The sequence below is a fragment of the Balaenoptera ricei genome, chromosome 6 (assembly GCF_028023285.1).
Source record: "Balaenoptera ricei isolate mBalRic1 chromosome 6, mBalRic1.hap2, whole genome shotgun sequence".
Taxonomy (NCBI): Eukaryota; Metazoa; Chordata; class Mammalia; order Artiodactyla; family Balaenopteridae; genus Balaenoptera; species Balaenoptera ricei.
This window is the reverse complement of record NC_082644.1, coordinates 33,771,314-33,793,978: the sequence shown is the minus strand read 5'-3', so window position 1 is coordinate 33,793,978 and position 22,665 is coordinate 33,771,314. Positions and strand designations below refer to the sequence as shown.

Below are 22,665 nucleotides of genomic sequence, written 5' to 3'. Positions count from 1 at the left end.
GTCCACAGAATTCAAGTTATCCCTCCATCTCAAAAACTTCACATTCCACAATGAGTTTGTGTACAGGTAAATATATTCTTACATAGTTTCTATAAAACTTGATATTACATATAAAACACAAGTTTTGGTACATCGATTCTAGCTGAGAATTTTATTTTCAATTCTGAAACTCATACATTCCCTCAGAAAAAATTTCTCTGAAGCAAACTCAGTAATTGTTAAAAAATGTCATTTATCAAAATATAAGATTTTAGTCTAATCTTAACTATTTGATGCTTAAAGAAGTTTACTCTGCAGAAAAGACTTTTGTGTTTTTCCCTGAGATTTCTGATTTTTATTGAAGCCATCTGATCATTCAGGATATTGACAGAAGTTTTCTTCCCCATGAAAAATCTCTGATACAAACCGATAGGTTAAATTCTTAAAGGTCTTCTGACATTTATTATATTCATTGGTTTCATCCAACTCAACAGACAGCTGGCTAAGCTATATGCATTTAACCAACAGGCCAAAATCTGTAAGAGCTCAACAGAATAAAAACTTAATTCTGGCTTAAAAAAAAACAAAAAACCCCAAAAAAACAATTGGTGAAGATCTGTCAGTGGAGAATTGTTTCACTCAGTTATTGACTCTAGCTTCTTTCGCCTTGTGCTCTGCCATATTTAATACACAGCACCCAAATCTGCCATAGAAATCTCTCAATCCCAGTATAACACAGGACAGGAAGAATGTAAGGTGACTTATTGAGGTCATTTATTACTTAAATGTAATAGCATCATACTCCATGACCAGCCCCACCCAGACGAAGGAAAGATTGGGAAACTAAGACAAGCTATGTGCCCAGGGAAAAGGAAACAGTTAAGGAAAATAATTTGCCAGTCTATGTGACATGAGCTTTTCTACTGTGTGTTATCTAATAAGGTGTAACTTCCTTTAGCACATCCCAAATTCATTACATGCAAGGGTTTTCTCTCTGGTGTGCATTCTGGTGTGATGTACTCTAAGAGCTGCCTTACGGACAAAGGTTTTTCCACATTCATAACATTTGTAGGGTCTCTCACCTGTGTGAATTCTCAGGTGTACTCCAAGAGTTGAATTTTGGGCAAAAGCTTTCCCACATTCATTACACTCATAGGGTTTCTCTCCTGTGTGAATTCTCTGATGTGCACTAAGGTGTGACTTCTGGGAGAAAGTTTTCCCACATTCATTACATTTGTAGGATTTTACACCTGTGTGAATTCTCTGATGTACTCTGAGGGTTGAATTATGGGCAAAAGGTTTCCCACATATGTTACATTCGTAAGGTTTCTCCCCTGTGTGAATTCTCTGATGTGCACCAACATATGACTTCTGGGAGAAAGTTTTCCCACATTCATTACATTCATAGGGTTTCTCCCCTGTGCGAGTCCTCAGATGTGCTCTGAGGTGTGATGTCTTGGAGAAAGTTTTCCCACATTCACTACATTCATAGGGTTTCTCCCCTTTGTGAATTCTCTGATGTGCCCTGAGGGCTGAATTATCTGCAAAAGTTTTCCCACATTCCTTACATTCATAAGGTTTCTCCCCTGTGTGAGTTCTCTGATGTGCATAGAGGTGTGTCCTCTGGGAGAAAGTTTTCCCACATTCATTACATTCATAGGGTTTTTCTCCTGTGTGAATTCTTTGATGGACAATGAGGGCTGCCTTATAGACAAAAGTTTTCCCACATTCATTACATTCATAAGGTTTTTCCCCTTTGTGAATTCTCTCATGTCCACTGAGGTATGATTTCTGGGAGAAGGTTTTCCCACATTCACTACATCCATAGGGTTTCTCACCTGTGTGAATCCTCTGATGTGTACTAAGACGTGTCTTCTGGGAAAAAGTTTTCCCACATTCATTACATTTGTAGAGTTTCACCCCAGTGTGAATTTTCTGATGTGCTCTGAGGGTGGAATTATGGGCAAAAGTCTTCTCACAGTCATTACACTCATATAGTTTCTCACCTGTGTGAATTCTCTGATGTGCTCTGAGGGCTGAATTATGGGCAGAAGACCTCTCACAGTCATTACATTTGAAGGGTTTCTCCTTTGTGTGAATTCTCTGATGTGCTCTGAGGGTTGAATTATCAGCAAAAGTTTTCCCACATTCATTACATTCATACAGATTGACTCCCATATGAGTTCCAGGATAATGAACAGGATGTGAATTTGAACAAAAGGATTTCCCACATTCCTCACATTCATAAGGTTTCTCCCCTGGGTGGGTCCTCTGATGCTGAATAAGGTGTGCTTTCTGGTAAAATGATTTCCTGCATTCAGTAAGTTCAAATGACTTCTCTCCTGTGTCACACTGCTGATGAACACTGAGGGCTGAGTTCTGATGGAAGGATTTCTCATATTTATCACATTGATAGAATTTCTCTTCTTTGTGAGTTCTCTGATGTACTGTAAAGTCTAACTTCTGGTAGAAGGTGTTTGTAAATCCATTATAAACACAGAATGTATCTCTAGTTTGTATCTTCTGATGTACTATATGGCCTGAGCTCTGGCTCAAGTTTTCTTCACACTTACTGCTTTCAAAGGCACCTTGTCCTGTAACAGTTCTCTGAGGCTGAGTGAGGGGTGAATTCCTACTGAAGTTATTCCCACTTTCATTACATTCATTGTGTGCCAAAGCCATGTGAACCTCATTGTATTCACAGGATTTACCACATTCATTAAGATCAAAGCATTTCTTCCTTGTGCCAGTTCTCATGTGGTTAAAAAGAGCTGCTTTATCACAATTTCCCCTAAATTCATTATCCTTACAGGAATCCTCTCCTGTTACTGAACTCTTAGCTGTAACACAGACGGTCTTATCATGTAAAACTTTTCCATATTCATTACATTCAAAAGATTGCTCCAGAGTTTGAAATTTATGATGATCTTTCACATAACTGAGAGCTTCCAGATTTTCATTATATTTGTAACACTGCTCTCCAGTATGAGTTTTCTCATGCTGAATATCCAGCTGCAACTTTTCACATACATTTATGTAGTCAGTCTTGTTTCGTGAATAATTCCTATCACTAAGAATTAATTCAGAAACAACTGGCAAATTCATTCTACATGAGTCATGTTTAGAGGGCATTTTTCCTGAAAAATCTGGAGTTATATTGAGATTAAATGGTTTCTCTAAAACTTTCTGCTCTTCTTTACTCAATATTTTGTTATCAATGAATACTACTTGCCACAGAGGTTTCTCTTGTTTTTCCCAGTTCTCCTCAATATGGACATCAACTCTGCAATATCCTAAAATGAGAAAAATTGAAAACATCTTATGAATCCCACATTTCTTATGGAGAGAAGCTTAAGGTCATATGTTTTGTTATTTATTGTATCTATTGTTTCTAGTCATATTTCCAAAGATTAATAATTCACACACAGAGAAGGACAGACACATACACTCTCTCTCTCCCCATCCATGTTATTTAAAAAAAAAACAAAAACGAAAAACAGGTATTATTTCCAGTGCTGGCCGAGATGGAGAAGCCTCATTTTTCCAAGGCCCACCCTCTTACAATTAAAATTTCCTGGACAAAAAAAGCATACAAACAAACAAACAAACAAATGAAGATGCTACAAAATGGAATAGAGGTGAAGTTTAGAAATGACATGGCAAAGAATTCCAAGGCTTTTCTTTCTGTTTCTCATATATCTTATATGGGGTACTGTTGTGCTGGAGGAGCCTATAAAACAAAGTCAACAATAGGTGGAGATAATAAGAGCTTCAAGAAAAATCTGTTCCTTCTTAGTCAAACATCTGAGAAAAAGGTGGTCCCACAGAACAAAAAACTTTTCGACAATATTCACCCTACTCAAGCCAAAAAGAAAAAGGAACACTCTTCCCTATGGTTCTGCTAGATATAAAGGATTTGTACACTCTTCCAAAATTTCCTCTATGAGCCAAACCAACAGTTCACAAGAAAGATCATGAATTCTGAGAAAGTTCAATTCGTGGGACACTCTATGAGATGGTAACAGCAACCACCACCAAAATTCTGCCTGGAACCATATTCCTACTGACTCTACGGACTCTGCAAAGGCAAGAGTAACAAATCTGTTGTTTTAGGGCACTGGTAGCAACTCATAGCAGGTACAGGAAGGAGAGAAGGAAAAAAAAGCACAGAAACAAGAAAAGAGGCAGGAATATATGGTAGGCCCAATATTACAGCTAGAAAAGACGAAGTAGGACTTGTAAAAATTACACCCTCAAACTCAAGAACACAGCATAGTCAAAAACAGCTGAATTCACATTATTCTCAAATGCGTATGAAGCATTCATGAAGACAGACGATATTCTGAACTGTAAGACAAATATTCACAAATATAAAAGAAGTCACATAAAGTATAGTCTCAAGCCATAGAGAAACCATCATACTAGAAATCAGTAACACAAAATTATCTGGAGAAATACAAAATATTTGTAAATTAACAAGCTTCTAATTAACCCATAGGTCAAAGAGGAAGTCTCACAGAAAATTAAAGTATTTTACATATATGAAAACAAAACTGTCAAAAACATATAGAAATTTGTGGGATGCAGCTAAAGTAGTACTCAGAAATAAATTTATAGCTTAAAATTTTTATATGAGAAAAGAAAGCCCTCCAACAATTACCTAAGCTTCTACTTTAAGAAACTAGACAAAGAGAAGGTCAATCTAAAGAAAGCAAAAGAAAAAATAATAAAGATTAGAGTAGACAATAAAATGGAAAACAACAGAGAAAAATCAATCAAACCAAAGCTTATTTATTTAAACATATTTTTTTAAATGATAAAAACCAAAAGAAGAAAAAAGACACACATTATCAATATCAGAAAGAAATGCAAAAGGGGATATAACTACTGACACAACAGACATTAAAGAGATAATAAAAGATTAAGAGAAACTCTATGCCTATAAATTTGACAATTTACATGAAATGGACAAATGTCTTGAAAAATAAAACAAAACTAAACTCACTCAAGAAAAATGAAATAACCCAAATAGATCAGTATTTAAGAAACTGAAAATGTGGTCAAAAAAACATACACTTCCAAGAAACAGCTCTAGGATCAGACTGTTTTAACTAGCGAGTTCCACCAAACATTTAAATAATACCAATTTTATATAATCTCTTCTAGAAAATACAAGATGAGGGAATGTTTCCTAAATATTTTATGAGGCCTGTACTATCCTCACAGCAAAACCAAACAAAATAATTCGAGAAAAGAAACCTAGTGACCAATATCCCTCATGACATCAGTGCAAAAGTCCTGAAAAAAAAAAGTAGCCAAAAGAACAGAGCAATATATAAAAATAATAAACCAGGATCAAGTGGGATTCATCCCAAGAATGCAAACTGTTGGCATGTTTTTAAAAAAAACAATCAACATAATCCATTATATTAATCATCTATGGAATTAAAACCACAAAATCATACGAATTAAGGCAAAAAAATTTCACAATATTCAAAATCCATTCATTAACCTAATAAAGGGAATCTATAAAAAGCCTGCAGCTAACATCATACTTAAGAGTGAGAGAGTGAACACTTTAACCCTAAGATTGGGAAAAAGACAAGGGTGTTTACTCTTAGCACTTCTACTCAATGCAATAAGGCAAGAATAAAAATGAAGATACAGAGTAAGTCTACACAGAAAAATCACATGAAGATCTTCAAAAAAGCTCCTTGAACTAATAAGTTTTGCAAAGGCAAAATATAAAGCCAATATTCAAAATACAATCACATACAAACAATGGTCAATTAGAATGTGAAACCAGGTAAATAACACGATTTACCATAGCACTAAAAAAAACAAAACCCAAAAAAACTTGGTATCTGTATGCTGAAAAAACACTGATAAAAGAATTCAAAGAAATCCTAAAGAAATCCTAAATAAATATGTTGTCTATCGATTGGAAGACTATATTGTTAAGGTGCCATCTTCATTCTTCTTTAAAACTTTAAGTATCTTATATCTGTTTTATATATATGTACTATATATATGCACATATTTAACTGTACTTAGTGGATGGAGTAGGAAAGAATACATTTACTCCATTTTTTCCCTGGTTAATGCTTTTCATATCTTATTAATGCCTTCCTTAAACAGAGTCATAAACATGTTTTCCTTATCATATAGAATATTTCTAGTTTTGCTTTGATAATCAGGTTTTTAAGTCACCTTAATGCAGTTTTTTGATTTGATCCATAAGGTTACCTTGGAATTCTTTCTCCACTTTTCTGTGGGGATAGTGCCACCTGTCAAAGACCAGTTATCTATAAAGCACATTTTTTTTCTTGAGCTTTCTCTTCTGTTTCACTAATTTATTAAACTAGCCCACTCTCGGCTCCATAATACTTAACTACTCTGAGATTTACATAAAGCCTTGATATCTGGAAGAGCAAGTCCTTCCCACATCACTCTTCATTATGAATGGGATTTAGTTTGATATTGCATTAAATCTTTACTAATATACCCCCACTTGAACTTATTAAGTTCTATTTTTCCTTTGTCTTTGTTAGGGTTAGCTGAAGTTTTATCTATTTGATTTTTATTCTAAGAACCATTCTACAATTTCAGTTTTCCAATTTATTAATTTTTTTTGGCTGCGTTTTTTTTTTTTTTTTTGCTTAGTTGTACGCGGGATCTTTATTGTGGCATGTGGGATCTTTCGTTGCGGCATCATGCGGGATCTTTCGTTGTGGCATGCGGGATCTTTCGTTGTGGCATGCGGGTTCTCTCTCTAGTTGTGGCACGTGGGCTCCAGAGCACATGGGCTCTGTAGTTTGTGGCACTCAGGCTCTCTAGTTGAGGTGCGTGGCCTCAGTAGTTGTAGCGCATGGGCTTAGTTGCCCCACGGCATGTGGGATCTTAGTTCCCCGACCAGGGATCGAACCTGCGTTCCCCTGCATTGTAAAGCAGATTCTTTACCACTGGACCACCAGGGAAGTCCCCAGTTTATTAACTTTTAACTTCACTTTTAAGTTCTGTTTTCATTAGTATATTTTTGCTATTGTTTTTGCTTAATTTATTAACATAAATATGAGACTAAAAATTTACCTGTTAACTATTTAGCCATCTCGTAAGGTTTCTAACATGTAACATTTATTATTTTATAAATGTCATGTAATTTTGGATTTGGTTTGCTTTTATGTATTATTATTTAAACAGATAATTTTTAAAATTTTCATGTCCAAAGAATTTTTTTTTTACTCATTTTATCAATTTCTAGATTTATCAAACTATATAGAGAAAATATTATCTGTGGTGATTTTAACTTGTTGGATTTATTGGTATTTTCTTTTTAGACTAACTATATTTTCACTATCTTATGATTATATTCTATGGGAACTTGAAAGGCTTGTTATTTGATTTCAGCATACACATACACAAATATGTTTCACTTTAATAAAATTATCATTTATATCCTCTATAGGCATACATTTTAATGTCCACAGTATCTATTATTTAATCAGATGAGATATAATATCCTACTCCTAGTGAATTTTAAGTTCTTAGAACTCCATTATTTTGTGTTTTATGATCATTGATATAGTATTCTTTGGTGCAGTCACTCCAATGCTTAAAGGTTTATTTTAACCTGTGCTCCTGAGCAAGAGGACTTCCTTTTAAGTTAATGTATTTATTGCCTAAATTCAAACTTGAATAATAGAATATGAAACTCTGAATTATTTTTATTGACTGAATAACTTTATCATTCTCTTATTACAATCTTTCTAAGATACTTATTTAGGGACAACTTTTTTAGCCAGTCAGTATGATCCAATCATTTACATTTAGTGACTGGGAGATATTCTTTATCTAAATTATGTCAATCTTTATGTTATGGCTATTTAAATGGCTTCACAATGAATAAAGAAGATGTGGCACATATATACAATGGAATATTACTCAGCCATTAAAAGAAATGAAATTGAGTTACCTGTAGTGAGGTAGATGGACCTAGAGTCTGTCATACAGAGTGAAGTAAGTCAGAAAGAGAAAAACAAATACCATATGCTAACACATATATATGGAATCTTAAAAAAAAAAAATGGTTCTGATGAACCTAGGGGCAGGACAGGAATAAAGACGCAGACATAGAGAATGGACTTGAGGACACAGGGAGGGGGAAGGGTAAGCTGGGACGAAGTGAGAGAGTAGCCTTGACATATATGCACTACCAAATGTAAAATAGATAGCTAGTGGGAAGCAGTTGCATCACACAGGGAGATCAACTCAGTGCTTTGTGACCACCTAGAGGGGTGGGATAGGGAGGGTGGGAGGGAGACGCAAGAGGGAGGGGATATGAGGATATATGTACATATATAGCTGATTCACTTTGTTGTACAGCAGAAACTAACACAACATTGTAAAGAAAATATACTCCAGTAAAGATGTTAAAAAAAAAATGGCTTCACAACATAAACTTTTAATAAACACACTTAAGGTGATTTTATTTTTTTACTCCAGGAATTATTTTAAAATTATAACTTCTGAAATTCCTGAAATTGTTTATTAGTTTAGACAAAGGTCATTAAGCACATGAAAAGATGCTTGACAGCATTAGTGATCACAGAAATTGTTATGGACAATTTGTTCAATATGTTGAAGCCCTAACCCCAATGTAACTGTATTTGGAGATAAGGCCTTTAGGGAGGTAATTAAGGTTAAATGAGTTCATAAGGGTGGGGTCCTAATTCTATAGGACTGGTATTCTTATAAGAAGAGGAAGAGACATCAGAGCTCTCTCTCCATGCATGCACAGAGGAAAGGCCATGTGAGGACACAGTGAGAAGGTCATCTGCAAGCCAGGAAGAGAGACCTCACAAAAAAAATCAATCCTGTTGCCACCTTGATCTTGTACTTCCAGTCTCCAGAACAGTGAGAAATAAATTTCTTTTGTTTAAGCTATGGTATTTTGTCATGCCAGCCCAGCTGACTAATACAGAATTGCAAATCAAAACCTTAATAACATACCACTTTACATCCATTGGGATGGCTAGAACAAAAATAAATGTTGGTGGAGATGTGGAGAAATCAGAACCCTCACATGCTATCATCAGGAATGTAAAATGGTGCAGCCACTTTAGAAAAGTCTGGTATTTCCTCAGTTACCATATAACCCAGCAATTCTACTCCTAGGTATAAACTCAAGAGAAATAAAAGCATATGCCCATGAAAACACTTGTTAATAAATGTTTATATCAGCATTACTCAATAATAGCAAAAAGGCAGGATCCCAAATGTCCACTGACTGATTAATGGACAAACAGATGTGGTATATCCTGACAATGTAATATTATTTTGCCATAAAAAGGATGAAGTACTGATACATGCTACAACATGAACCTTGTAATGATAAGTGAAAGAAACCAATTACAAAAGACCATATAATGTGTGATTCCATTTATATGAAATGTCCAGAATAAACAAATCTACAGACAGAAAGTAGATTAGTGGTTGCTAGGGCTGAAGGGGACAGGGAGAGAGGGAGGTCATAGCTGAAGGGTATAGGGTTTCCTTTTGAGGTGAAGAAAACTGACTGTGGTGATGTTTATACATATCTGTGAGTCTATTAAGAGCCAGTGAATTGTACATTTTAAATGGGTGGATTGTATGATATATACAATTGTATACTGAATTGTATCTTAGTAAAGCTGTTTAAAAGAAAAGTAAATAAACTTTCAAAAGTCATCCCTTCTAAAGTCTAACTACCCCAGGTACTTCCCTGTGTCAATGCTCACTCACCTGGGTACTTCTGGTTTAGGAATTCTTCCTCTGAGGACCAGGGCTCTTCACCGTGCTCCAACTTGAAGATCACCTGGGGTTTGATAATGCAGTACCCTGCAAATGTAACAACTAAAGCTATATATAGACCAGAACCATGGGCATTTCTGAAGGTGGAGCAAAATGAATGCGCTCATTTGAAGTTTTCAATGGGAAAGTAATGACACATTGTTTCTGCTTCTGTAAAGGTCTCAGTTACCTTAAACTTCTCAATTAAAAGTCTGAACAACAATGTCTATAAATGGTTCATGTGTTTTGATAATTAAAAAAAAAGAAAATATTCCAGAGGGAGTCATATGGTAAGGTCTGCTCACCCAATGAGATGAGGTGGCTGTAGTTCTCCAGCATCACATCTTTGTACAGGGTCCTCTGAGCAGGGACTACATACTGCCATTCATCCTGGGTGAACTCCACAGTCACGTCTTCGAATGACACTGATCCCTGTAACAACAAATTTTGTTCAAAAGTTCAGAATTAGTTGAAAACTATTATTTCTCCTGTTTACTTTTAAGGCTTTAAACCAAATCATTATAAAGAATGCTTATTTTTGACCTAGTTTGTCTCTAACTTTGGAGTTACCCAATTAGTTAAAAAGATTTTAGCAATTCATTTTTAACTTAATTCATTTATATATGTTCACGAATTATAGACTTTTTTTAAGATTAAAAAAATTCAATATAAAGAGACTTCTTACAACTCTTCTATATCCTAAGGGATTATCCTGGGTATTCTAGAGAATTCTAGAATGTTCCATCTCTCCTTGGACATCATCACCGTAAATAATGGGAGACACGTTACAGATATACGTAAGTTGTAGAGATATTAGACATGATGGAATTTATGTATAAATAAATGTATAGAACTCATGAAGAGTCAAGAACAACTTACCAAGGATGGGTGTGAAAGAACACTATCAACACTGAAGTAACAGATATAGGAATAGGGATATAATCAGACAGCAGAAACAGCAACCAATCTGATAACTACTTTCTTGTGTAGCTACCCATCTAGCAGTATGAGCAGCTTCTTTAATGCTGGTTCCAAACACTGATATTTGGGAAATAAAGGGAAAGAAATGTGTTAGAAGTTTAGTGAGACAGATCTGTTCATGTTGCTACTAAAGGGTCTGTGAAACATAAAGCTGGAACAGTTCCTTAAGCAAGTATACACATAGTTTTAGAACACAGAAGGGAGGTCGAGGATGAAGACAAGCTTTAAGGAATTACTAGCAATTTAGGTGGTAACTGAAGTTATCCGAGGCAATCAGACAACAACTTGAGCACATACAGATTGAGGAAAGAAAAGTATCAAAAAACAGCATTTGAGAAACCATGAATATTAAAGAGGCTGGCAGAAAAAGTAGAGGTCACAAAGCCAGAGGAGAAGTTTTCTGGAGAGTAATTATGAGAGAACAGAATCTTAGAAACTGAGAAAAGGGAAAGTTTCCATAGCAAAAGACTTCAAAGAGGCTGGCAGGAGGGAGAAATAGTGAGTAGCTAATTCAATGGGTATGAAGTTTCAGTTATACAAAATCATTAAGTTCTAGAGATCTGCTGTACAACGTTGTGCCTATAGATAACAATACTGTATTGTACATGTAAAAGTGTATTAAAAGGGGGCTTCCCTGGTGGCACAGTGGTTGAGAATCTGCCTGCTAATGCAGGGGACACGGGTTCAAGCCCTGGCCTGGGAAGATCCCACATGCCGTGGAGCAACTAGGCCTGTGAGCCACAACTACTGAGCCTGCGCGTCTGGAGCCTGTGCTCCGCAACAAGAGAGGCCGTGATAGTGAGAGGCCCGCGCACCGCGATGAAGAGTGGCCCCCACTTGCCACAACTAGAGAAAGCCCTCGCACAGAAATGAAGACCCAACACAGCCAAAAATAAATAAATAAACAAATGTGGGGTTTAAAAAAAATGTATTAAAAGGGTTATCTCATGTTAAGTGTTCTTATCACAATTAAAAATAGGAAGAAACAGAACTAGATTAAGAAGTAAAAGGACAGAAATAGCCTTTCCCCAGTGTTATTTATCCAATTATTTGTTCATTCATGTCTTCAGTGTTACTGAGTAGATACCTCCTGTGTGAAGCTCAATGTTAGCAGTTGGTAACTATCAATAAAATAAATGAATAAAAGAACAGGAACACTTCTCATAAAATTTTTTTAATCTAAAAGAAAAATAAAGACAAGTTAACTGTATTTCCCAAAATGAAAAAAATTAATGAGAAAAGTGTCACTATCTTCATTTTTGCCAATCTCTTTAATATCTGGCTTAATAAAACTCAGCTGAATTTTAAAAAAAAGTAAGTTAACAAGTGACATAAGTGAAAATGATGAAGTGGGATCCAAGAAAATTTTCTCCTCCATAAAAGCAATGAAAAAAATTGCAAAAATTGTAGAAGTTAATAAAGGCAATCTATGGAACATTTATACAAGGGAAAAAAAAGGCTGAAGCACACTAAGAAAGTGATATTGTGTCCTTCTAACGTACCCTGTTTCCATTCGTCTCTCGCCATCTCTGAAGTAGCTTAAGAACCAACAGTCTGCAATCACAGTTAAAATTAGCAACCTGGCAACTACTGGAGCAGCAGAACTGGGTTGGAGTTCTGTCAAAGCCTCACTCCAAGAAAACTCATTACTTGCTCTGTTTGGAGGTTCCCTGAAAGACCTCACTTGCAAGTATGTCTTTATTTGAGCTAACTCAGAGCTCACATAGTATGAAGTCTTATCTCAGAGGCGTTTGTCAAAAACATTTAAAGGCATTTGTTTAACTTAGTGGCTACCTGAGGCGGTGGATAACAGTTGGGGCAACCAATGGCCTAATCAAAAAGCTTAAAAGGAAAAGCTGAGGAATGAGATGTCTATAAAGGTTCTGAAAAACTCCCATGTATTCCTGAGAATCTAAAAGGGCACATACATGCACAGAGCTGTGCATATCCCCAGGGCTATGAGCATGCTCCAGAAAGATGTGAGAAGGCCCTAAACTCTCACCTCTAGGTAATATTGAGGTTTGGTGTAAGAAGGAAGTGAAGGCTGATACAGAGTTGTAAACTGCCTGCCTGACTGTTGAAAGAATGCCCTGACATGCACAGAGCCCCTTAGCAAAAACTGGGAGACTTCTTGGTTCCAGGCATTTAAGGAAATTTCTATAGAGACTTCAACAGCCACAGATGACAAGAAATACAGGCTGTACATAATTAGCTCACAAAAGTCACTAAGCAAATACATTTCAACAATGACCACTATGGAGGGGAGAAACTCAGATTCCTGGGGTTGCTATTTTATTTAAAATGTCCAATTATCAATATAACAAGAAAGTAAGACACATATGCAGGAAAAAGTGTAATCAATAGAAACTGCTCCTGAGGAAGATGTTAGACTTACTAGGCAATGACTTTAAATTAGCTATTTTAAATACGGCCAAAGACCTAGTAGAGGAAATAATGTCTAAGGACCAAAGGAAAAGTATGTGAACTATATTTCACTACTTAAAGAATATCAGTAAAGAAACAGAAATGATAAAAAAAAAGGCTAAATAGAAGCTGAAGAGTTGAAAAGTATAAAAACTGAAACAAAACTTTCACTAGAAGGGTTCAACAGCAGATCTGAGCAGGTGAAAGTAAGTATGAACAAACTGGACAATATGCCTATTGAAATTCTACAATATGAGAAACAAAGGTAAAATAATGACAAAAAATAAACTATGGGGTAGCATCAAGTTTACAAACATATGCATAATGAGACTCCCAGACAGAGAGGAGAGAAAAAGTCTGAAAGAACACTTGAAAAAAATATTGGCCAAGAAGTCTCCAAATCTGATGAAAAACAATAATCTACACATTCAAGACACTCAACAAACTCCAAGTAGCATAAACCTCGAGTAAGAGATCCACACCTGGACACATGATAATCAAACTGTCAAAAAGACAAGAACTCAATATTGAAAAGCATTAAGAAGGAAGCAACTCATCTTGTACAAGAGTAGTAAAAGCTGATTACTAATCAGAAACCATGGATGACAGAGGCAGTGGTATGACATATTCAAAGTGCTGAAAGAAAAAGGCTGTCAACCAAGAATTCTACACCCAGCAAAAATGGAAAAATTAAAACTTTCCTAGATAAGAAAAACCAGAATTTGTCACAGGCAAAACTGCCCTATAAGAAATAATACAGGAAGTCGTTAAGCAAATCTGTAGAGACAGAAAGTAGGTTAGTGGTTGCTTGTGGCCTGGGGGGTAAGGGGTGTAATGGGATAACAGGAGGGGGATAGTTGTATATAGTTGTATATAGTGTATACACTATAGTGTATACAGTTGCTTTTTAAGGTAATGGAAATGTTCTAAAACTGATTGTGATGATGTGTGCACACATCTGTGAGCATACTAAAAAAATGAGTTTTCTTACACTTTAAATAAGGGTGAATTGTATGGTGTATGATTTGAATCTCAATTAAGCTGTTTTTAAAAAAAAATGAGATAGGATGAAATCATTCTGAGACAAAAGAGAAGATTAAAGGGCCAAGCATGGAAATGGGATAAGCCATGTAAAAGGACATGGAAAGCAAGATGACTACATGAAGACATTAGCAGGGGAAGGAAAGAGCCAGTGGAGGGTGTCAGACACTAACAGAGAAACTTTCCAGAATGATAATGTGAGAAGTAGAAGCAAGCACTACAGAGAAGTCCAAGGGAAATGATTAGACAAAACTCAATGGATTTGATTATAATCAAGTCTCTGGGCACTGGAGATCACAGGCAAGTGGTGAGAGGAACCAAGGCATCATGCAGAGAATTGAAGTGTGAATGGAAAGCGCCGAAACATTTGAAAGAGAACAGAATTTTAAACTGTCTGCTGAAAAATCTGAATATCATGGGTACTTGAGATATTTATGGAGAGTAAATTTAAGGATATTCAGTTGATTCATCAGAAAAATGCCTAATTCAACCCATGTCTGAGTTTCTGAAAAACAGTACTGATCGAGTTCTCATTTAGCTTTATGCCTTCTACTTTTATTGAAGAACATGTGGAGGCAACATTCTACCAATCTTAGGGTTATCACCTGGAAGTTGTTAACTAAATCACCTATTTGAAGAATAACAAAGATATGTTTTTATCTTCGATTGTCTTTACTTTCTATGAGGAATCAGTTGGCTTTATCTTCCCACCAATGTGAACCTTCAAAGAAGTGTTGTCTGTCTGACACTCTGACATGGCTACCAAAAACCTCAGAAGTAAATTTGGAGCTCCAATTTGATAAATTTGTAATATCAGAGGATCTGCTTATATCCACATACCACCTTTGCTCTGCTATGCATCTGTACAGTTGACCCTTGAACAACTCGGGGGTTAGGGGCACCTGCCCTCTGCAGAGTTGAAAATCTGCATATAACTTATAATCAGTCCTCTGTATACACGGTTTCTCCGTATCTGCGGTTCCACCTCCTTGGATTCAACCAACTACAGATCATGTAGTACCGTAGTTTACCATAAAAAAAAAAAAAAATCCACGTATAACTGGACCTGTGCAGTTCAAACCCGTGTTGTTCATGGGTCAACTGTATTTCTACATGTTCCCTGAATGCATCTGATCCATTTCTATTTCTACTTTTCCATGTTAATGTATAGACACTTAAACCCTTATAAAATCCATTGCAAAACAAATAGGTTATTAAAAACTGAACTCACCTGAGCTATGTTCATTTTCTACTGCTTCTGGAAAAATGTAAAGAACTGTGAAGGTTCAGCTGGGGAGGAGGAAAAAGAAACGGGGTCATGAAAAACCTACTCTGCCTTACAACTCCTATATTCATCTGTCTAACAATCTCATAACACCAGCTGGAGAAAAGGCTTCCCCATGGGAGAATGTTCCTTTCGACATTCTTGAGAAGGGACATGAAAGACCATACAAAGGTAGCACCACCTGAACATGTGCATCTCTGATATGATTATGTTGGTCTTAACCTTGCATTTTCACTGAGTAAGGTAAACTTCTTTTTATCAATGAATTAACAATTTATGTTTCCTTCTAATAATAAACAATAAAAACAACAACAACAAAAGTAAAACAGAGAATTGGTTAAACAAATTCAGGTACACCAGGGGTGACATCCTCTACCTTCATTAAAAATAATGTTGTCAAAAAACTACTCAGGCTGGATTGTTAATCAAGTTCTTGTTCAGTTTACACCTTGAGTTAGAGCTGAAATAAAGATGGAATGCTCTATGCAAGAAATATGTTTTTTAATCCTTTGTTCTAAAATAGTTGCTATTTCTAAAAAAAAAGATATTTTGATAAGATGCTTATAGTACTTACCTGTGTAAGTAAATATCATTGTGCTTGGTTCTGCCCTGGTGACTCTACAAAAACATTCATTTCAGTATTTTGGGGCTTCCAAAAGTGTCCAATATAGAAAACCCTTCTTCTACTACCATTTTATTATTCTCTATGTTCAAATACATAGAAAAAATTCTCTATGTTCACGTCCATCACCAAATGTGGCATCTAATGCTCATGGTGTGAGAGCAGCTCAGAATCTGAAAAGAGTGACGGGAAAATGAAGGAAATGGGGTGCTGTTTAGGATTTCATCAACTCTGGCTGCTTATACCTTCCCTGGACATCATGTCCTTACCGGCCATCCAGTAAAGTGCCTTTTCCTGTGTAGCTTGACAGTCACCCATACCTCTCAACCCCAGGTTACCACCTTCTGCAAGTTGGTCCACAAGTGTCCAATGTCACAGTCTGTGATGGCTTCTAGATGCAATAACATCACCAAGTCTGACTGACCAAATCTGACTCATGCTATACAGGGATCAAGAACTGCTTCTGGTGGAGCAACTCAGAACCCGCTCCTTTCTAGAAATTTTTGCCTCTGCTCTGAAGCTCTGTCAGAAGAGCTGTTCTTCCAAGTGGCACTTGTTCTTGGGACTCCCTCTTCCCTGCTTTAAAAGAGCTACTTTGCTCCAGAGGGACCAGAGAAACAAATCCACTTTATTTGAAACCTTCACCTAACGCTCAAAATCTCTTTGGGCATTCACTAGAAATGTACTATCTAGTATGAAGCCATTAGCTGCGTTCAACTACTACACCCGAAGTGTGGCTAGTGACACAAGTCTAAATAATATTTTGGATGTACTTAATTAAATACACCAGTAAAATTAACTTCACCTTTTTAATTTTTACTGCTGCTACTGAAAAAAATTTAATTACATTTGGTTTGCATTATCTTTCTACTGGCCAGCACTGCATTAGATTATCAGACTATTCTTTTGAGAATGGAGACAGCCTGGACAGTTCAGTAAGGTTCAAGGGCCTCACTCTGAGAATCCACAAATCCCAGTATATATTTCCCACATGGCGACATTCTGTCTGCATTCACTTCACAATCATGTCCCTGGGAATTTGAGGACAGGCTGCCATGAGCTGCTCCGCAGGTTGCAACTCTGGGTCTGAGGCAGGGAGTATATCAGAAAGAGCAAGAGATAGGGAGTAAAATCTATTTGTATTTGCATTCTAACTCCCACCTCCCAGCTTGTATCCTGGGCTATATCATTCCGCACACACGAAATTCCTTTCATTTTTAAAAAAAACGGCGTGTTTTTAAAGACAAGTAGACTTGTTGTGAGGGTTAAACGAAATACCAAACAAAGGGAACAAAGTGTCTTATGATAGCAGCTTACACAGTGATTATTACAATCACTTGACAAAATGTTTTGCAGATGACACCTTATTTAATTCTCAGAATAACTGCACAAGCTACTATTAGTAGCCTCCGGTTTATCGTGAACGTTATCAAGGTGCATTCTCCGCCCGCACCTGGCCGGCACCAAACACCTCCTCCAAACAAGGATTCAGCCTCACCTGCACCCCTGGAGCAGGCAGGGACGGACCTGCCTGGACTAGCGGGCTGGGGGAGGAGCGGGCCCGCCTAGAGGTTCCTGGGACTTCCCGCTCCCGTCCCCCGCACAGAAGCCTACCGGACCCAGCAGGACCCCAAGCCACGCGGAACCGGACCCCGTGCTCTCACCTCCAGTGGGCAGCCTTGGCTTCAGCACGGACTCAAAGACCGGGAGATCTTGTTCCTTTCAGGCTGGAGAGGTCGGACGGCAGCAGACGGGCTGGACGTGCACATGCGCAGAGTGAACTCTGAAAACCGATTCCCAGAGGCCTGAGATGTGAGCCCATAACATTCAAGACTACATTTCCCATAAGTCTTTGAGAGCGTAGGAAGTAAGTTTTGAAGCATTTCCGCTTGGTTAGTAAACTGAAAGTCTTAACGTTTGGAGCCGATTCCTGGCGACTTTGCCTCAATTCCCAGAGGTATGGGTTAGACTTTAACTTTATGACATAACAACATATTGCAGTGTGGTTTTCCATCGGATCTTGGTTGGAAAAAAATAACAGTGCAATAGACAACAATTTTGGAAATATAAATATGGACTAGGTATAAGAAATATTAAGGAAAATTAACATTACTTTGGTTAGTGTGATAATATTTGGACGATGTAGGAAATTGCTCTTATTTTTTAAAGATACATACTGAAATATTTACAATTCTGAAATCATGTATTTGTAATTTACTTTTGAAAAATTCATCAAAACAGTTTGAGGAAACAAATATGGCAGAAGGTTAAGAATCGTTAAATCTGTGTACATGATGCTCATTTTACTATTTCTATTATTCTGAATGTTTGAATTTCTTTTTAACATACCGTAAAAGACGTGTGGCTAGGGGTGGGAACGTTGTGGAGGAGGGTTAGGGAGAGTCTACTGCCCCTCCAGAAGTGTACCTTTTAAAATCAAGCTGCCAAGAGCATTGAAGTTACACACAACTATCTGTTATGAATACGACTGTGAAATAGAACAAATATTAGAAAATGGAGCCAGTATTAACATAAAAGAGTAACTTCTGTGATCAGCAGGGGGGAGGAGGAGGGAGTAAGCTAGTTGTTCAAAATTATACAAGTAATACTTGAAAGTATGTACAACCCAAAATGAGGAGATCATTATCAGTTAATAATTGTGATCAATTACTAACCTGGCTTGTATAGTGGAAATTATGTTCAGCTTTATAAAACTGCCAAACTGTCTTCCAAAAGTGGGTGTATCATTTTGCATTCTCACCAGCAATGAATGAAAGTTCTCTTGCTCCATATCCTCACCAGCAGTAGGTGTTGTCAGTGTTTTGGCTGTTGTACATTCTAATAAGAGTGTAGTGGTATATCATAATTTGCAATTCTGTAATAACATCTGATGCTGGGATTCTTTTTATATGCCTATTTGCCATAAGTATATCTTCCTTTGTGAAGATATTACATCTGAATAGTTATTTGTATATTTTAGATAAAATTTCTTTAGTAGATCTGTCTTTTGCAAATATTTTCTCTCAGTCTGTGACTTGTCTTTTCATTCTTTCACAGAGCAGAAGTTTTTAACTTTGATGAATTCAAATGATTCATTCATGGATTGTGCTTTTGATGTTATCTAAAATTTCATTGCCAAGCTCAGGGTTACCTAGACATTTTCTTCTGTGTTATCTTCTAGAAGTTTTATAGTTTTGCATTTTAGTTTTAAATTTATCATCCATTTTAAGTTAATATTTGTGAAAAGTGTAAGGTCTGTGTCTCCATTTATTTATTTTTGCACATGAATGTCTAATTGTTCTAGCACATTTGTTGAAAAGACTATCTTTTCTTCATTGAATTGTCTTTGCTTCTTTGTCGAAGATTGGTTGATAATATTTGTGTGAGTATATTTCTGGGCTCTCTATTCAGCTTCAATAATCTTTTTGTTGATTCTTTCTCCTGTATCTCACTGGTTTGACACTGTAGCTTTATAATAATTTTTGAAGTCAGGTACTGTCAGTTCTCTGACTTTGTTCTTAAATATTGAGTTGGCTATTCTGGATCTTTTCCATTTCCATGTAAACTTTAGAATCAATTTGTTGGTGTCTACAACATAAGTTGCTGTGATTCTGACTGAAATTGAGTTGAAATTGTTGATCAAGTTAGTTGGAACTGACTTCTTAACAATATTGAAACTTACGAGGGGACCTTCAAGGTGGCAGAGGAGTAAGACGTGAAGATCACCTTCCTCCCCACAAATACATCAAAAATACATCTACATTTGGAACAACTCCTACAGAACACCTACTTCACCCTGGCAGAAGACCTCAGACTTCCCAAAAAGCACAAAAATCCCCATGTACCTAGGTAGGGCAAAAGAAAAAAGAAAAAACAGAGAGAAAAGAATAGGGACAGGACCTGCACCTCTGGGAGGGAACTGTGAAGGAGGAAAAGTTTCCACACACTAGGAAGCCCCTTCATTGGTGGGGACAGGGATGGGGGGCAGGGGGAAAGCTTCAGAGCCATGGAGGAGAGCACAGCAATAGGGGTACAGAGGGTAAAGTGGAGATATTCCTGCACAGAGGATCTGTGCCAACCAGCATTCACCAGCCTGAGAGGCTAGTCTGCTCACCCACTGGGGGGGTGGGGTGGGCTGGGAGCTGAGGCTTGGGCTTTGGAGGTCAGACCCGAGAGAGAGGACTGGGCTTGGCTGCATGAACACAGCCTGAAGGGGGCTAGTGCACCACAGCTAGCCAGGAGGGAGTACAGGAAAAAGTCTGGACCTGCCTAAGGGGCAAGAGACCATTGTTTCAGGGTGCATGAGGAAAGGGGATGACTTCCCTGTGTACCCACAGAAGGCAGAGCACTGCCTAAATGAGCTCCAGAGATGGGCACAAGCTGTGGCTATCAGCTTGGACCCCAGACACTGGCATGAAATGCTAACACTGCTGCTGCAGCCACCAACAATCCTGTGTGCAAGCACAGGTCACTATCCACACCCCCCTGGGAGGCTGTGCAGCACACCACTGCCAGGCCCCCGTGATCCAGGGACAAGTTCCCCAGGAGAACACACGGTGTGCCTCAGGCTGTTACATCATGTTGGCCTCTGCCGCCGCAGGCTCACCCCACATTCCAATTATAACTACTGTACCCCTCCTACCCCCACCCCGGCATGAGTGACCCAGAGCCCCCTAATCGGCTGCTGCTTTAACCCCATCCTGTCTGGGCGGGAACAAATGCCTGAGGGCAACCTACATGCAGAAGTGGGACCAAAACCAAAGCTAAGCCCCAGGAGCTGTGCAAACAAGAGAAAAGGAAATTCCTCCATGCAGCCTCAGGAGCAGCAAATTAAATCCCCACAAGCAACTTGATGTACCCTGCATCTGTGGAATAACTGAATAGACAATGAATCATCCCAAAATTTAGGCAGTGGACTTTAGGAGCAACTGCAGACTTAGGGTTTGCTTTCTGTGATTGATTTGTTTCTGATTTTTAGGTTTATCTTAGTATAGATTTTAGCACTTGTTATCATTGGTGGATTTGTTTATTAGTTTGGTTGCTCTCTTCCTTCTCTTTTTCTTTCCTTTTTTTCCTTTTTAAATTATTTTTTTGTTTTAATAATTTAAAAATTTTTATTATTATTATTACTTTTTTTCTCCCTTTTTTTCTGAGCTGTGTGGCTGACAGGGTCTTGGGGCTCTGGCCTGGTGTCAGGCCTGATACTCTGAGGTGAGAGAGCTGAGTTCAGGACATTGGACCACCAGAGACCTCCCAGCCCCATGTAATATCAATCAGTGAGAGCTCTCCCAGAGATCTCCATCTCAATGCTAAGACCCAGCTCCACCCAACGACCAGCAAGCTCCAGTGCTAGACGCCCCATGCCAAACAACTAGAAAGACAGGAACACAATCCCACCCATTAGCAGAGAGGCTGCCTAAAATTGTACTAAGTTCACAGACACCCCAAAACACACCACTAGACGTGGCCCTGTGCACGAGAAAGAAAAGATCCAGCCCCACCCACTAGAACACAGGCACCACTCCCCTCCACCAGGAAGCCTACACAAGCCACTGAACCAACCTCACCCACTGGGTACAGACACGAAAAATAACGGGAAATACGAACCTGCAGCCTGCAAAAAGTAGATCCCAAACACAGTAAGTTAAACAAAATGAAAAGACAGAGAAATGTGCAGCAGATGAAGGAGCAAGGTAAAAACCCACCAGACCAAACAAATGAAGAGGAAATAGGCAGTTTACCTGAGAAAGAATTCATAATGATTATAGTAAAGATGATCCAAAATCTTAGAAATAAAATGGAGAAAATACAAGAAAAATTTAACAAGGACGCAGAAGAACTAAAGAGCAAACAAACAATGATGAACAACACAATAAATGAAATTTAAAAATCTCTAGAAGGAATCAATAGCAGAATAACTGAAGCAGAAGAATGGATAAGTGACCTGGAAGATAAAATAATGGAAATAACTGCCGCAGAGCAGAATAAACAAAAAAGAATGAAAAGAATTGAGGACAGTCTCAGAGACCTTTGGGACAACATTAAATGCAACAACATTCAAATTATAGAGGTCCCAGAAGAAGAAGAGAAAAAGAAAGAAACTGAGAAAATGTTTGAAGAGATTATACTTGAAAACTTCCCTAATATGGGAAAGGAAATAGTCAATCAAGTCCAGGAAGCGTGGAGAGTCCCATACAGGATAAAATCAAGGAGAAACATGCCAAGACACATATTAATCAAACTATCAAAAATTAAATACAAAGAAAAAATATTAAAAGCAGCAAGGGTACAACAACAAATAACATACAAGGGAATCCCCATAAGGTTAACAGCTGATCTTTCAGCAGAAACTCTGCAAGCCAGAGGGAGTGGCAGGACATATTTAAAGTGATGAAAGAGAAAAGCCTACAACAAAGATTACCCAGTAAGGATCACATTCAGATTCGATGGAGAAATTAAAACCTTTACAGACAAGCAAAAGCTAAGAGAAATCAGCACCACTGAA

At 37.6% G+C, this 22,665-nt stretch overlaps 1 protein-coding gene and 1 long non-coding RNA gene across 5 annotated transcripts in view; one reads left to right on the top strand and one right to left on the bottom strand.

The window, feature by feature from the left end:
- Positions 1-279: 279 nt before the first annotated feature.
- Positions 280-17,920, bottom strand: ZNF658 (zinc finger protein 658). 4 transcript variants are annotated; one of them, XM_059924426.1, is made up of 6 exons: positions 17,825-17,920; positions 16,113-16,156; positions 15,485-15,543; positions 10,113-10,239; positions 9,760-9,870; positions 280-3,272 (listed from the first exon to the last, which is right to left on the bottom strand). In XM_059924426.1, the coding sequence occupies exons 3-6, from the start codon at positions 15,497-15,499 to the stop codon at positions 934-936; spliced, it is 2,592 nt and encodes an 863-aa protein (XP_059780409.1). In that variant the 5' UTR covers positions 15,500-15,543; positions 16,113-16,156; positions 17,825-17,920; the 3' UTR covers positions 280-933. The 4 variants fall into 4 exon arrangements, with proteins under 4 accessions (XP_059780409.1, XP_059780408.1, XP_059780410.1 ...); XM_059924425.1 differs by lacking the exon at positions 16,113-16,156; XM_059924427.1 differs by lacking the exon at positions 16,113-16,156 and having other exon boundaries at positions 9,760-9,855.
- Positions 17,921-18,055: 135 nt separating this feature from the next.
- The window catches only part of LOC132367722 (uncharacterized), a 46,637-nt gene continuing 42,027 nt past the window's right edge, over positions 18,056-22,665 (top strand). The window contains exon 1 of the long non-coding RNA XR_009503844.1: positions 18,056-18,117. This is a non-coding gene — a long non-coding RNA (uncharacterized LOC132367722). The remainder of the gene's footprint in view (positions 18,118-22,665) is intronic.